General features: G+C 47.5%; 1 protein-coding gene across 1 annotated transcript in view; it reads left to right on the forward strand.

Moving 5' to 3' along the window:
* The window catches only part of TDRD9 (tudor domain containing 9), a 2,559,831-nt gene that overhangs the window by 1,881,769 nt on the left and 661,634 nt on the right, over nt 1-16,428 (forward strand). The window contains exons 29-30 of the mRNA XM_069638191.1: nt 12,683-12,829; nt 14,217-14,287. Coding sequence (XP_069494292.1) covers nt 12,683-12,829; nt 14,217-14,287 — 218 coding nt within the window. The remainder of the gene's footprint in view (nt 1-12,682; nt 12,830-14,216; nt 14,288-16,428) is intronic.

Raw genomic sequence — 16,428 nt, forward strand, 5'->3', positions numbered from 1 at the left:
GCTGAGGGACTCCCTAGGTAAGGGAAATTAGCCATAAATGAGAATTCTCCCTAACAGGTTCTGAACAATTTCTAGTGGTGAGAGGTCCCCAGATATACTATTCTGTCTCTCATCCACGCTGCTGGGTCACACTCAGCAGCCAATCATACAGAAGGGCATTCATGCAGTCAGGCATTCAGTGCATTCAGGCCATACTCCTCCCTCTCAGACACTTACAACAAGGAATGTGTATTGGGACAAGTACCCAGCCATTCAACACTACACACTGCATTCATACCAGTTTCAGGCAGGGCTGTCTCAGTCATGGTGTCAAACACCAGAAACCAGACATCTACATAAGTGCATATTGGTCACACACTCCATTCACACAGGTCCCACCCACAGGGTGAACCCACAACATACAGTCACTGGGAAGGCTCCAGCCAGTCTGGCCTGGACTTTACAACACCACCATATATGGAATGTCCACCCAACAGCCAGTCAGGGGGAATGGACAGAGTCAGAGCTTCCCAGGACTTTGGGAAAACAAGGTAACGGGCAATAGAAAGCAAGAGGCCACAGGCCCATCTTGTTTCCTATTAGGAATCAACTGATTCCAATGGCAGGGCCTGGGTATCCCAAAATATAGGATACTCGGAGCACCTGTCAAGTTCAGCATGCCGCTGCCACCAGCCCATACCCTGCTCTGTGGGCCACACACAGGTGCCCGAAAACATACAGTAGGGGCCCAGGTTTGTACCCCCACCCATGGGTGCCATAGGGGTATCCCAGGGGTCTGTACAACACACCAAAAATTCGCATGATTCACTTGATTCACCATTACCATAGTTCCTGCCATTCGCTACCTTGGCTACACAATAACCGATTCCAACTCCTTGGCAATGTGGAAAGAGGTACTGAATAAGAAAGCGGCTCCTCTTGCCACCCAAATGCGGATGGTTTATATCCAGTTCTGCAAATTCTCCTTGCTTCCACTACTGCAAATCTATATATTGAAAGTGGAATCAGTGCTCCTTTTTGCTTTAGACATGTGGCTTGCGAATATGAACAACTTTCTTGACCAACTGCAAGGTCGTATATGAAAGGGGGCGTTGCGCTTGACCAATTCCATTCCCAACATGGTAGTAAGGCAGGAACTTGGTTTTACCGCATTATCTGCACGCTACAACTGGCGGCTATTGTCTAACTTAGCCAGAATGTTATATCCTCCGGACAATTGCTTATATGAATATCTTGGTCAATTAATGGTTGCCCCTGAACCTTCCTCTATTACAAGATATTACGAACGAATGGTTCATCTACTTGATGAAATTGCACTTAAACCATCAGACGTGGAATTTAGACCAACTTATGTCAAATTGCGTATATTTGATCATGATTGGTGCAAAACGTTAAATGGAATAGCTGAACTTAAATTATACAAAGAAGCTGCTAAATTCAGCACCCCAAGACGTCCGCACAAACCTTATGTGATGCAATTTCCATGTAACAAAAGTAGGGAAACTTATCTCCGATTTAAACTGAATCAACCACTAACTCTTGAAAGAATTCGATGTTGGAATCTTCTCTTAAAATCTGATAGTGGTTTGGGATGTAGGTTTTGTAATGACGTGTCTATCATAGAATATCTGAAACATTGTTATATTTCGTCCCCACTTTAACTTGTTTATTAACAATTGACACAGATGTTGTAGGCTCAGATGTTATTAAAAGAGAATGGTTCTGGATAGCCTGCATGTGGGGTAACAGAACAAGTCTTGTATTATCCCTTTGCAGATTTTTAATAATCATAAACCGAGAATTTGAGATTATGTATCAAAATCTTGAAGGGGTGAACTAATATTCTGGAGCGAACTTATATTATCTACACTGCTTCCACTATAACAAGTGGTAATCGCCTGTTGACTTACGTGTCATGTGGATTTTTTGTTTCTATTTTATTACATCGCTTTTATATTCATGATAAGTTACGCTTGATTGTAAATTGTGGTTTTCACAACTTGTTGAAACGCTATTCAAGTGGACCGATTGAAATACTAACATAGATGTATTCTACTTTCCTTGTTTTTAATGTATATACATATGTAGAAGAACGTTTGCCACATGGTTCATAGTACACGAAAGTTTCAATTGTTAAATTATATAATTTACACTAAATTGTATAAAGAAAGAAAAGGGAATAGAATCGAAAGAAAATGAACTAAAGTATTGTAAATATTCAATTGTAAGAACAAGAAACCTATAACAAAGTTGTAAAAGTTTGTTGATCGAACTAATAAACAACGGTTTGAATTAAAAAAAAAACAAAAAATAAAAAGGAAGAGCTGCACTGCCAGGAGTCCCACATGGACTCCTGGGCAGAAAACAATACAGAACTCAAATGAAAAAGGACTACAGGACAAGGACAGGGAGGCCCTGTCCCTCCAATGCATTTCCAGCATCACATTCAGCGCCCCTCAAGGGCGAATTTCGTCTAGTTTTCTTCCTGGAGGATTCCAGAAGCGTCTTCAAGGCGTATGCCGTGTGGACATTGCGGATGAGAAGATGTACTTGTCGCCTCTGTTCAAGATTTGCCCCGTCTGCAACTTACGGAATGTCTTTTTGGACGACGGACATTCCCTATGCCTTTACTGCCTGCACTCGGACCCAACGCACGTGGAGGATGACTGTGCGTTTTGTCAGGATATGGTGCAGCACACGCTAAACAATCATTACAGGGGTCTCAACGAGTGGCTGCAGGCCAAGGCCCCTGCTCTGGGTGAGTCCTGGCAGCATGCCTCCCCTGCCCAGAAGAAGCCGGGCAATCTTCTAAAACCTTTGAGGGCCCCCTCCTGCGGGGGCCCAACATAAAGCCAAGCACTGCGAGTCCACTGCCAACGTGAGCGCTGTTCAGACGGGCTCCTCAGTGGACAGGGCGAGTACAGCGTCTCCGGCAGCTTTGATCACAAGCCAATGGTCAGAATCTTCAAAGAAAAGGAAGTCGGACCATCTGGGCAAGCTCCTGCAGAAGACCCAGACAGGCCCGCCGGAAAAGGCCAAGGGGGAGCGGGGCTCTGACCCTCATCCGAAGTTGAAGGCCTCAGACTCTACCAAGGCTGGCAAGGCCCAGGTGCATCAGACAAAGGCCCAGCCTTCCATCGAAGGATTGGTGGCGTCCCTCGCGAAGCACGTCCTGGCGGATCCGCAGGGCACGGCCACAACGGCAAGAGTATCGCTGCCTGCTCGGAGGGAATCCTCTTTTCAGCCCATCGAAAAGACGCCAGAGGATGCCTATCATTTCACTGAAACCGTCTCCCTTAGTCGCAGAGAAGGGGGTGCACTGTAGCCCTCCAGGGCATGGATATCTCCTCGGAGGAGGAGCTCACCAACATCCGGACCTTCCAGGAGGAACGATGCGTCGAGAGCATGCCCTACGTCAGGGATCCCGACGAGGCCGATGATGAAGGTGACGACGAGGAGACCGATGAAGAGGAGTAGGGCGTTGAGGGCTTGCAGGACTAGCCTAAGCCGCAAACGCCTTCTCCGTCGCCACCACTTCAGCAGCCACCTGGAGATATCTCACTGGATATTCTCGCTTTGTATACCCTGTGCTCCGAGCTCCTAACGAGGATGCCTCTTGCGCCGACGACCCCTCCCGCGGTGCCTATACCATCAGGAGAACCACCATCCAAGAAGAGGAGAGTTCACCCTCTGCCTCCTTTTAACCCCTCCCCCTCCCCCCCTCCCCCATTGGATGAGACAGATCCTGATACGGCAACGACTAGCACTGGCACGGACGGCGCGGGTTGGGGGAATCTCAGTCTCCGCCTGCCAGATCTTCGCAGCCCATTGAGATGGGCTCGTTCCACGCCATGATTTCCAGGGCTTCGGAGCTATTCCAGCTTGTCCCTGAGGAGAAGATGAAAGAGGGTGTCCTATACCAGTGCCGCAAGGTGAAGCTGAAGACTGTACTTTCGATTCCGCTCTTGGACGACATTTGGGACAAGCTCTTGCCCCTCATGAAGAACCCTTATGGGAAGAAATACAGGTTGCCGGACTCTGCGCCCGAGTACTTGCGGTCCCTCCCTTCTCCGGACTTGTTTTCCGCAGCAGCCAAGTCGTCGTCTTCGGTCTCCTCTTCGGCAGCCTCCACCCCCCTCGCCCCCCCCCCCCCTCCCCCCCGGACAGTAAGGGGAAGAAGTTGGATTCCATGGGACGAAGAGTTTTCACATAGACAGGGACTACCATCAAGGCCTCCAACGCCCTCGCCATTGTGGCACTTTACGACAGGGAGCTTTGGTTCAAAATCGCTCCCCTCCTTGACTTCCTTCCCGACTGTCAGGATTAGTCGGGCGAGTACAAAGGCAGCGAATATGGCAAGGGAAATGTGCACTAAATTACACAGTGAAAGGCTTCGAATTAAACTACGTGCACACAGGAACAACGACTCATGTATGCTAGAACCCAGGAGTGCAAATAGAGTGTGACAACAAAACCAATATATGAAAAGGGATGTGGGGTAAGCACCTGACCGCGAGGAAAGTCGGCAAGCGCCTTACCCCCAATTGCTGTTACAGGTACTGACAGCGCTAAACCCACGTGGAGGGCAAGCAATGACAGGATCTGTGAACTAACACTCTTGATGGTATTAAATAAGGGAACTAAAGAACAGTACTCACGAGGACGAGATAAACCTCTTGAATGTCAGCTAGCCCACGAATCCTGTTGATGAAACTGGGACCCAGAAAGGCTATAACAGCAATGGGAGGAAAACTAAATACCTAAGTTGGAATAGTGTTTACAATTTAGTGAGGAAAACATAAGCATTCACACAGGAGCTAGCTACAACCGCACACCACACCTAAATATCAAATGGGAAATAAATGCAGTTGTGCAATGGAAAACATGGAATGGATCCCAATGGAAAATAAGGATCAGGAGCAGGGAAAAACGAAATAACCAATGCAAACTTCCCCCTACCCCTCCAAGGGAAAGACAGGATGCTAATCTAAGAGGAAGGCTAAGGCATACGGGTTTACAGCAGCAAAGGACAGAGTCAAAGAAATATAGAACACAGACAAACTGGGCTGCATCTAAAAGGGGAAAGCACTGAGAAATGCTGCCTGCAAACAGAGGAAGACAAAAAGGGAATCAAGGGAGCAGAAATCAATTAGCGCATGAATCCGAAATTCAGGGCGGAGGAACAAGAAAACAGGAACTAGGTACAAAGGCAAGGAACAAGGGACTAGTCACAACAGGAACACTGCAAACGATGACCAGCGCTGGACTGAAGTAAGACTGAGGCTTTTAAAGCTGCTTAACGAGCACACGCCTCAGGTGTGCTGACTGCTGCACCTGCAGCCACAGGTGATGCCTATCCTCCACCCAACCTTGTCCTGCAAGGGTGGAGGTGAAGCAGTGGGCCAGGCATTCTGGGAAGCATAGTCATTTGGTTAAAGAAGCATGCTGGCTGCCAAAAACCTGGAATGGATCCGGAAGGGAAGTAGCTTGGAAAATAGGGATTTAGCGCTCCCAATTCATCACAGCACTGTAGCATAAGGTTCGGAGGAAAAGTCCAGTAGGGAATAAACCCCAAATCATGCCCCCAAGTGTTGGGAACGGGAGCGAAGGGAGCGATTCGTGACACCGACAACCAGAGGGCGGAAGCTTTGGAGATTCTATAGGAAGGCGAGGTGGCATTGGTCCACGCCATTACAGTAGCCACGGACATCGCCGACACAGGGTTCAGCCAAATGGAAAACAGCATTTGCCTTCATCGGCAGGGCTGGCTCAGAGCCACAAATTTTCGCCAAGATGTTCAGTTGAAGGTGTTGTTCCAGAAGACCATGGACACGTCTCTTCAGGCATCAAAGTGTCTTGGGCACGCTTCAACTGCGACGCCCATCCTTTCAGACTTCCGGAAGAAAATCCCAAGGTTTTTCCAAAATATTCAGTGGAGGTGCTTTGTCCTACCGTCAGCCCTGTCGCTTGTCAGTCCAGGAGACCTATAGGGGCCGTGCCAAATCCGGAGGACAAAGTCGTTGCCAAGGCCCCCAAGGCGGAACTTCGATGTCAAAACAGGATTGAACTGGCCGTGGAGTTGGGTCCCCACCCGTGCATCCTGGTGGGAGGCCGCCTGGCGAACTTCATCAGCGTGTAGAAGACCATCTCCACCGATCGTTGGGTGCTGGGCGCTCTCTCCCACTGACACACCCTGGCGTTCCAATGGAAGTGTCCCCATATACCACCAGTGGCCCGGCAGGAAAACCTCATCCCTCGGCTCCTGCTGGTGGTACGGGCCATGCTGAAAGAGAGTGTTAGAGCTCGTCCCAAAGAGGCTCCAGAGTGTACTCTCGTTACTTCTTAGTAAAAAAGAAGACTGGCGGGTGGAGGCCCATCCTAGACCTCCGCCGTCTGAACAAGTACTTCAAGTCCCAAAAGTTCTGGATATTGACTCTTGAGCACGTGCTAGGACAGCTAGAAGAAGGGGATTTTCTATAGTCACTGGACTTGGAAGATGCCTATTTTCACATCCCCATCCACAAGGACCACCACAAGTTCCTGTGCTTCGTGGTTCAAGGGCAAAATTATCAGTTCAAGGCCCTTCCCTTTGGATTGAAGTCAGCGCCAAGAGTGTTTAGCAAGTGCCTGGCGCCGGTGGAGGCTCAACAGTGCCTACGAGGGATCCACGTATACTCTTACCTGGAGGACTGGCTCTTCCGGGCAAGCTCAAATGACATTGCAGTCTCACACACAGCAAGGACTGTCTAACTCATGACGGATCTGGGGTTCACGATAAACTATGCAAAGTCCTGCTTGATTCCATCGCAGGGTGCGCTGTTTCTGGGATCATGACTCAACACGGTGTCGTTCCTGGCGTCTCCGTCGGAGGAGAGGATAGCAGCCATTTTGGGCAAGGTGCAATGTCTGTTGGCCCTGACAGTCTCCACGGTGAGATCCATCAAGTCTATGCTCGCCATGATGTCGTCGTGCATTACCTCATCTGATTATGCAGGCTGCGGATGCGTCCACTACAGAGTTCCTCGACGTACGTTGGATACAAGTGTCAGGAAGCTTCCAGGACAAGATCAAGCTCGATTAGAGCTTCCGTCGAGCGATAAGATGGTGGGGAGTTTTCTCACATCTGTCCGGAGGCGCGGATTTCCAGACCGCACCGTACCAGGAGACGGTCATGAGCAGATGCCTCGCTGGACGGTTGGGGTGCTTATTCCGGAAGTCTTCACGCAAGAGGCCTGTGGCTGCCGGAGGAGATGTTGTTGCACATCAAAGACCTGGAGCTGCAAGCAGTGTTTTGGGCCCTCAAGTCCTTCCTGCTGTCCCTCAAGGGCAAGTTGGTGCGGGTCTTCACTGACAGTACTACCACAATGAATTACATCAGGAAGCAGGCGGGCTCCAGATCCCCTGCGCTCTCCAAAGAGGCGCAGGACCTATGGCACTGGGCCGTTGCCCAGAGGATGTTCCTCATCCCGTTGCACCTGGTAGGAGTTAAGAACACCATCGCCGACTCTCAGTGGCGAGCTGCGCTCCTGCCACGAGTGGAAACTTCAGCAGGACCAAGTGGATCTCCTGTTCAGCAAATGGGGGAATCCCCAAATCGATCTGTTTGCGACGGCAACGAACAACACATGCAGGAGGTTCACCAGCAGGTTTCCCCAGCTGGGAGCATGGGGGACGCATTCTCTGTCCCCTGGGATGGCCTGTTTCTGTATGCGTTCCCTCCGTTGCCATTGCTGTTTTGACTAGTCAGTCAACTCAGACTGTCCCGGTGCAGGATGATCCTCGTTGCACCGGCTTGGCCGAGGCAGATATGGTACCCGGACCTTCTGGACTTGTCAGCGTCCCCTCCAGTCAAGCTTCCGGCAGTCGCAGATCTTCTCGCCAGGGAAGGAGGCACGATTCTGCACCACGACCCAGGATAGCTGAACCTGAAAGCCTGGCTCCTGCAGCACTAGAGTTTGGGCGCTACGATCTCCCAGCGGATTGTAAGGAGGTGCTTGCCAAGGCCAAAGCTTCATCTACTCTCAAATGCTATGGGCACAAGTGGAAGATGCTTGCAGTTTGGTGCCATAATCAGAAGATTAACCCTCTACGAGTAACCTCTCCGCAGATGCTTCTGTATTTGTTGTCATTGGCCAAGGCAGGACTTGCCCATGCTTCCATCAAAGTTCATCTGGTGGCTATCTCCCGCTACACCAGATCTCCAGGACGGTCATCCTTATGGTCTCATTGATTGGTCAAGGAGTTCGTCAAAGGACTATTTTACTCGTTCCTGCTTTTGAAGGCTCCGGCCCCGGCGTAGGAGCGCAATGTGGTGCTTATTAGGCTCATGGGTCCTCCGTTCGGGCCTATACATTCGGCGCCACTGACATTTTTGTTGTAGAAAACAGCTTTTCTTGTGCCCATCACCTCTGTACGACGAGTGGGAGAGATCCAGGCCCTATCTTGTAAACCAACTCATTTGACATTCCACGAGACGAGGGTGGTGCTACAGACGCACCCCTCCTTCATGCCCAAGGTGCCGTCAGACTTTCATCTAAACGAGCCCTTGGTGTTACCTGTATTCTTCCTGACGCCTTTGTCGCTGGCTGAGAGGACTTTGCACTCGCTGGATGGGGCTAGAGTACTGAAGTTCTATGTGGACTGCACGAAGTTTCCGGAAGACGTTGCAACTGTTTGTGAACTTTGGGCCTGTGAACCATGGGAAGGCCCTCTCAAAGACTTCCATTTCCAGGTGGCTGTCTGGCTGCATCACCCATTGTCACTGGTTGATGAACTGACCGTTGCCTGGCCGTCCGAGAGCCCATTCGACCAGAGCGATCGCTGCAACTACAGCGTTCCTGTCTGGTGTGCCCCAGCTTGATATCTGCAGGGCTGCTACGTGGAGGTCGAATCACACCTCCGCAAAGTTCTACTGCGTTGACAGGGATTCCAGGCAGGAGTCCAGAGTTGGCCAAGCAGTGCTGTGCAACCTGTTCGCTTGAAGGTGAGCCTGGTGAGGAGGTAAGAGATTTGTGTTGAGATGCTTACTGTTGAGCCTTGCCACCTCCTGTAGTTGTGCATGTGTACACTACTATGTGTTCTTTATTCATGAGCTTGTGAATCCATGCCAGACCCCATCCTGGAGAACGAACAAGAAGATACTCACCTGTAACTGTTGTTCTCCAGCATGGGTTTGGCATGGATTCACGTGCAAACCCTCCCGCCTACCCCTCTGCGGCTCTTCACTTGGTCCTACTCCCACTTAACGTGCTACCAAATCTGAAGACGGCTGCCAGAGGAGGGGTTTAGGTAGAGGGCAGTCATTGGCTGGGGGCAGTATGACCCAGAGACCAGTGATTGGTTGTTAGGAGAAAGACAGTTAAGAAGTGAAACTGAAACAGATTTTTTTCTTTACTGAGGATTCCCAGCCTGACGACGTGGAATATTCATGAGCATGTGAATCCATGCCAGACCCATGCTGGAGAACAACAGTTACAGTTAAGTAACTTGTTCCATACTCCTAATACATAATCCCCTTTGTTAGGGCGAATTCTCATTTATGGGTAATTTCACTCACCAAGTGAGTCCCTCAGCAGCTTTGCTGGATTTCTGGGCTTTATTTTTTTCCACCTGGTAAGAGTGTGAGCCTTTTTCCCACTCTTATGTGTTTTGCCATGTGTATTTCTACTGTTTGTGTAATCTTGGGCTCTGGAGCTACACCACTCCACGAGCCCCACTTTTTGTGTGTGTTACACAGCGCCTTCAGTGCAGTGACACAGGGCTTACTACTGTCCCCCAGAAAAATGTAAAGTTGCCATTAACTTTATATAGGCAGACCGAGTACACCCCATCTTACATGGAGTACTGGAAAGGGTTAATTCCTACCCCTTTTCGTCTGTGCCTCTGAGCTTTATTTTGCTCTCTAAACAGAAAGACTTGGCTGGTGGCAGTGGTATCAACCCCATCTTTTCTACCGCGATTACACTACATAAACGTGGTACTGTTTTAGGCTATTAGCCTCGAACATAAAGCCGCTTGACCGAATACTCTTTCTTTTGGCTCAGGTCGGGTTTAGTCCCCATTTCTTTTGTTAAAGTCCTTCTTGTGTTTTACTTTGCATGGCAAACCAGGTTTGCCTCCTTTGTTCGCCTGCTTTTGGTGGGCTTCTGTCAAGAAGCCCTCCTTTGGCGTCTGGGTGTCTCGGGTGGCTGAATGTGAGGGAGGGATTTAGGCACCCCCTGCACAGGGTCTCCTTGGAGACCCAAGTCGTAATTTGTGTCCATTAGCTGGAGGGGTTGTCCGGGCTGGACAACCCCCTGCTGTGTGATTGACAGCCAGGCTGTGTGAATGGGGGATTTTGGCATAAAAGGCAGGACTCTTGGGCTGGGAGTCAGTGGCCACTGGAACTGCAAAGAACCGAAGAGAAGCGAGAAGACGGCTGCTGCAACTCCCGAGTCCCGGTGAAGCCCTGCTGCAGTCCTGAGCGATCTACCCTTCAACACAAGAGAAGATCCAGTCTGGAGTCTTCTTCCCTTGAGGCTGGTGGGATCAACCAGCTCGCCTTCCGCAGCCAGAGGATCCTCTTCTTGGTCGAAATCGCCGCACACTGCTGTAGTGGTCCGGATAGCCATCTGAAGAGCCTCTCCTGTTTTAAAGGAGCGCACCTTTTATTCACCGTCTCTTTGCTGCTGCTGGCTTCATCCCTGGGTAGTGCAGATCGCTCCAGAAGTCCTCCTTCTTGTCCTCGCGACTGAAGCTTCAGGAACCGTGAGTCTGCAGGACCTACCGGGAACAACTGCCATGGCACCAGCTCTTTTTCATACGAATAAGGTACTGTGTCCGACTTCGAGGAACTAGGGTGAACCATTTTCTCCTCACCCAAGGTTTGCCCTTGTCTTCCTTCCCTCTTATAACGTTTGCTTCCCTTTTGACAATATCCAAGTACTCCTGGCAATCTCGAATCGTGAACTGTTCTAACCTTGTGATCCTCTACAACAGGTCCCCTGTCCCATTGACACTGGCGCAGGCCTATTGACTTTTTTCTACGTCTTAGAAAGTGTCTCTTGATTCTATCTGCCTTGACAAAAGTATTGCCTATGATTTTTGTCCACAACTCTCTTCTGTTAATTCATGTGCTAAGTGTGTTTGACTACGATAACATTTCTTCTCGCGGGTATGCTTCTCTTTCGTAATACCGAACTGTCATTACTGTCAAAAAGTGATAGCGTAATAACCCCCGGTAACGGTTTTGTTTCACAACACAGGTCTGTCAAATCCAAAGGTACTTACCTTGAATGTTCTGCGCAAGGGGAATTGGTTGTGTGTAGTGTATTTGAAGTGTGGTTTTAATTTAATAGAAGTGAAGTGTTTTGTGAACAGATGGTCTAAAAATAAATGTACTTTTACTTTTTAACCAAAAACCTTAAGTCAGTGTTTGCTTGAGTCACAGTAATTGTCCTTTGTGTAATCTCTACTACTGCTCATTTGCTCATGAGGTAAGTCTGGCTGCTCCGCTACTGCTACCACTCTGTGTAGTACAGGCTTGTACCAAAGGTGAAATTGTACTACCATCTGTAGTCTTAATCTTGTGTAGTGGTCCCTAAGGGCACTGCCCAGGATTCTGCCTAACGCCCTTTTCTCCATATGTCCCACCATCCTCCTCCCCCCTCCAACCCCCCCACTCGCCCTAAATAAGAGCAGTGAGGTTAATCTGTTAAATGCAGCCGACACGTCAAAGGGGACTTGAAGAGTAGCAGCGGTGGGCAGGTGTTAGGGGAGCGTATGCTCTCAGGGCTGCGCCCCCCAAGCATGTAAAAAATAGTGTTATTTTTCTGTTGACAAAAGGTTCTGTTCCCGTCCCTAAAGTGGAACACCCATACAGGATGGAGGAAAGGGAACTATGGACTAGGAGTATGTTAGTCACTCCGGTGAGTAACACTTAATTTCTTCATAACCCACCTCTCTCAACTCTTGGATCTTTTTGCATGATATTGGGATTCTTTCAGAAGTTGAGTAATCTGCGGGACAAGAATCCATAGAAAGAACATTGGGGTAAGCCATTTCTCTCTAAGATGGATACGCCAATTCCTCATTGCCCCGCCTACTACCCTCCCAAATGATGTACATGATTAGCCAATTGGAACTTTTAACCTATTTTTAAAGAAAAAAAAAATCTACAAATTAAGGTTCTGCTGTTCTTTGCGGTTGCCCGATGTAAAAAGGTGGATCTGAGGAAGATGGCACTCGGTGGCTGTTGGAACACTTCAGAGTAGACAGCGTCTGAATGGCTTTTCAGAAGATGGAGAATCTATGGCAGGCTTTAACTTATCCTTCCGAAACAACTTTCCAGAAGGTAAATGTGTTCATCTGTCAAAAACAGCATTATCCAAGGTAAACTACGTGTCAATGTACTGCACGGGGCCACTAATGGTCACTTCAGATTGGCTTGTGACCGTTTTTCCATCGCTCCAGTGTCCGTTTGGAATCTTTTAGAAGATGGAAGTCCGTCCAAGAAATATTTACTTAAATGTATGAAACTTCCGTGAATTCTACTTTCTAGTTTCTCTTAACTGGGTTCATATTTAATTTGCATTTGGCATGCACCTCTTTTTAGCAGCGGTTTGTAACCATCATTATCCTTTGTGGTGTTGCTTCTGATTGTAAAAACAAACTTGAATTAAAGGCCTAACCTTTTATCTCTTAGCAAAGCCATGAAATGCTGAAAGATCAGGTCAGCACTTCTAAGAGAAAGGATGCTCAACAAAGCTGTTACAGAAATGGAGAAAAAGAGTTGATTAGGACTTTGACCGAATGCTCCAATGCCAACAAATTTGGCACACCAAGTTGTAAGGTAACCTTTTGAACGCATCTTACATTTAGCAAACAAATTATCCTGTATTATTGTGAATGCACACTAACATATAGGGTATAAAATGAAGGGCTGGATTCAAAACCCAAAGCTGTCCTTGAAAATGTTATGAAACCAGCCTCCTATTCCATGGAGTGTGTCTGACGGTCTCAAGCCTTAAATGGCTTGTCATGTTTTCCACCCCGCTTCTGTAGCCCTCCATCTCCATTGCCTCACGAGCACCTGGACTGTGAGGTCCTGGAGCAGCCCAGTATGGTCCTGATTTGTGATACTAGTAGTTTTTCCTTAGCAACAAAAAAGCCTGTTCAACAATCATCCAGTGTTTAGCACTTTTGCCTCCTTGTACCGCAACCATCCCTCCCACCGCCCCACAGCAGCACGGACTCCTCCCGCTATTTCAAAAAAGACGTGCATGTTCAAAGTGAAGTGTATGATTTATTTGGGAACTGTAAAAAGTGAAAGCTTACCGGTTTTCCATATGGCCAGTCCACAATTGCTTATATGTTAAAGAAATATTTTAACACGTTTTGAAGGTCAATGGAGCCTCAGTGCATATGTCCATGGATATTAGAATTGTCCTGCACATATGATCATGTTTGCCAGAAAGAAATAGAAATACAAGGAGCCACTTAACCTGTTGTATCTAATGCACATTTCTTTCAAGGCAAAGCGGCACATAACCCCAGAAAATGAGGCTGCACCCCAACAAAGCATTCAGGAATTCCATCCATCCCAAGTGGTGCCCCTTTGAGGAATGCAACTTTCCACAATAACTTTATGGGAGTCAAACCTCAGCCCTGTGGAAGGTGTTCAGGAGACCCCTCCGACCCCCCTACTCTCCTCCAAAATCTTCACCCCTGTAACCACAACTCAAACTGTGTGCAGACTCTTCCAACCTTCTCTGACACTCTGGTCATCATACCTAGGTCTAGCAACTGAGTTAAATTTGTTTTAAACTGTATGGTGTCTCTCCTTGGGACACTTGCACTGTTTCAAACCTCTATGCTTAGGACTTTACACTTACCTTTCTGTGGCTGATTCTTTAATGCACAACCTTTAACTAGAGTATATATTTTCAATAATTAGATTGTGTCGTAAATCCTTAGTGCAGATGTGTGTAAGCCATACCTTCCACCAGCCCTCTCTCCTTCTAAGACTAAAGCCAGGCTGCTCTGTTACATTTACCATTGCGATTGTTTGTACTTAATTATGGGAAAACATGCACGCAAACTAAAAGCTGGTCTTACTAGGCCCTCACCAGAGGACTTCAGAAAGAACGCCTAGTATCAGTATTTCTTTCTAAGATAATGTATTTGGAAAATTAGGGTCATTGTTAAGTGGAGAACTATACTGTTTTTTTTTCCTACAGGTCATGCTTTTTGGTCCCACCAATCCCTATGAGGTCCGGTTCCACAGCTTGACTCGGATATCCAGGTTCAGGTATGATTCAGACGCATCATGTGCATCACTTGCGACCACTGTAGGAGTTAGAATTGAAACCAGTGTTTAGTTCTTCATTGTGTGGTTCAGTGCAAGGCACTATTTTGAACAGCAATGCAAATGCAGATGACATATGATCGATTATGCGTTGTCTTGAGAGACTAGGCTGGCTATTCGTGCCAAACCCTCCCCTAAACTACTTACCAAGAAATCAGAGGCCTGCCTGGTGCCATTCCCATCGCTGTCATGTTGCCATGATGGACATAACTGGCAAAATTATTAAAGCCAGGCTTTGCCTCCCATTCCCTTTCCCTGACTGCCAACATTTGGGAACTTTATCTCATATTTTCCCATTTTATTTGCAAGTATGTTAACCAGTTCTTTTTCCTTTATTTCACGGGATTCCTTCATATGGCAGTTCATATGGCTGACCACAAGGAGCGTTTATCCTTGGTGTCCAGGTTTCCATGCATGACACGTCTATGTGGAAATCTAACTCCTGGCTCAGATTTGGGGTTTGTCGCATCGTTGCATGTATTGCTGTTCGTATCTTTACTTTAGGAGCTGTTGCTGGTGTTCAGAGGATAATGCTTCTCTATCTGCCTGAGTTGAGCCATGACGGGGCTGCATTCCAGTGATCAGCTTCTGTCACTGTGCTGACACGTTTTTACTCCATGGGATGGCTCTATGCTTCAGATAGATTATGTAACTTGTGAGGGCCCTCGGTGGTACAACGCTCATTCATCGTGAGTTTATTTTTTTTTTTTTGCAGAATGTCTTTTGCCTTCATTTTGTGGCGGAATAAAACACATTGAAAAATATTAGTGGGAGGTGTAAAGGGATATAAGGGGCATCGGGGTGTGGGGAATTGTAAGTAAATTGGAAGGGGAAGATTGGGGAGGGAACGCCCCTCCCACCCCAAATAGAAAAACATTTCAATGAGTTTTTTCCACCAAGAATCAGCATCAAAAAACTCTGTGGGGGAAAAAAAATATCCTGGCGATGGAATGACAGTCATTTGAGTCGGTTGAGTGACAGAGAAACCAATGACTTTTTTTTTTTTTCATAACACATTTTGAGAAAGTTGGGGCTGAGAGGTGGGTCCCAGGTAGCTGGTGATGGTGCCATTGGTGATTAGATGTTCTGATGAGGGCAGCAATCGTCGCATCCCAGGAATAAAGCACTCTTCACACCGCTGGGGGTGGAAGCCCCAAAAATGGAAAAAAGAATACTTTCATAATGTCTTTGTATGGCTGCCTGCTGACAGGAAAGTCTGTCAGTGTCTTGGGGTCTGTCCCGATATATCCCTTGGCGATATTGTCCATGTCAGGATAGAGTAGGTCTAGGGACTTGACTGCTGATGACAAGTTTATATTTATTTTGGGGCAGAAGTGTAAGGTATAGATAGTGGCCTTTGAGCCCCATGCCTTGGAATTGGTGACGATTGGGATATGGCTCCCATTAAGTCCCCTGTATTGCTCACTTTGTTCCTACCTTCAAGGGCAAATTCTAGCAAATTCAAATAGCATTACCTTGCTGCCCAATTATAATCTATTTGCGGTGTGAGCATAGTTGTTGTATATCTATTACCTCACAAAGTTGCTACTGGTAGAAGTGGTGTGCATTTTGTACATGTGAGTGTTATTGGTTGAGTAGCCCACAGAAGTTCATTTGCAATGGTTGTGTGGCAATCTAGGCGCTATGTTGTGGCGATACATGATTGGCTCACTGGTTCTCATAGTTATGGTGCCATTCATTTTTTTTTCTAGGCACTTCAGAGTTGGGTGCAGAAGTGAAAGTGCTCTACCTTCCTACTAAGTCTCCCAGAATGTGTGTTTCTTGAGAAAACACTTGTGTTCGAGCGTGATACAAATAAAATATATCATAATGTTAGTGAGAGATAGAAAGTGGAGCAAGGTCCCCGTTCGCAGCGAGGGCCTGGGGTTTAGGCAACCAGATCTGTTCACTGTTTGGGGAAGATGGCCAGTCGGGGACCTCTGGTCCCTATAATGCTTTTCATGTTAAGCCAAATTAGTTAAATGATCTTCATTACAGAAATTGGTTTGTGTGTAGTTACCTTGTGCCCAAGACATGTAATGATTCTCTTCTTCACTATTTAGAGAATTAATTTAATAGTAACA

The sequence above is a fragment of the Ambystoma mexicanum genome, chromosome 14 (genome assembly GCF_040938575.1).
Source record: "Ambystoma mexicanum isolate Mex_15411 chromosome 14, UKY_AmexF1_1, whole genome shotgun sequence".
NCBI classification, from domain to species: domain Eukaryota; kingdom Metazoa; phylum Chordata; class Amphibia; order Caudata; family Ambystomatidae; genus Ambystoma; species Ambystoma mexicanum.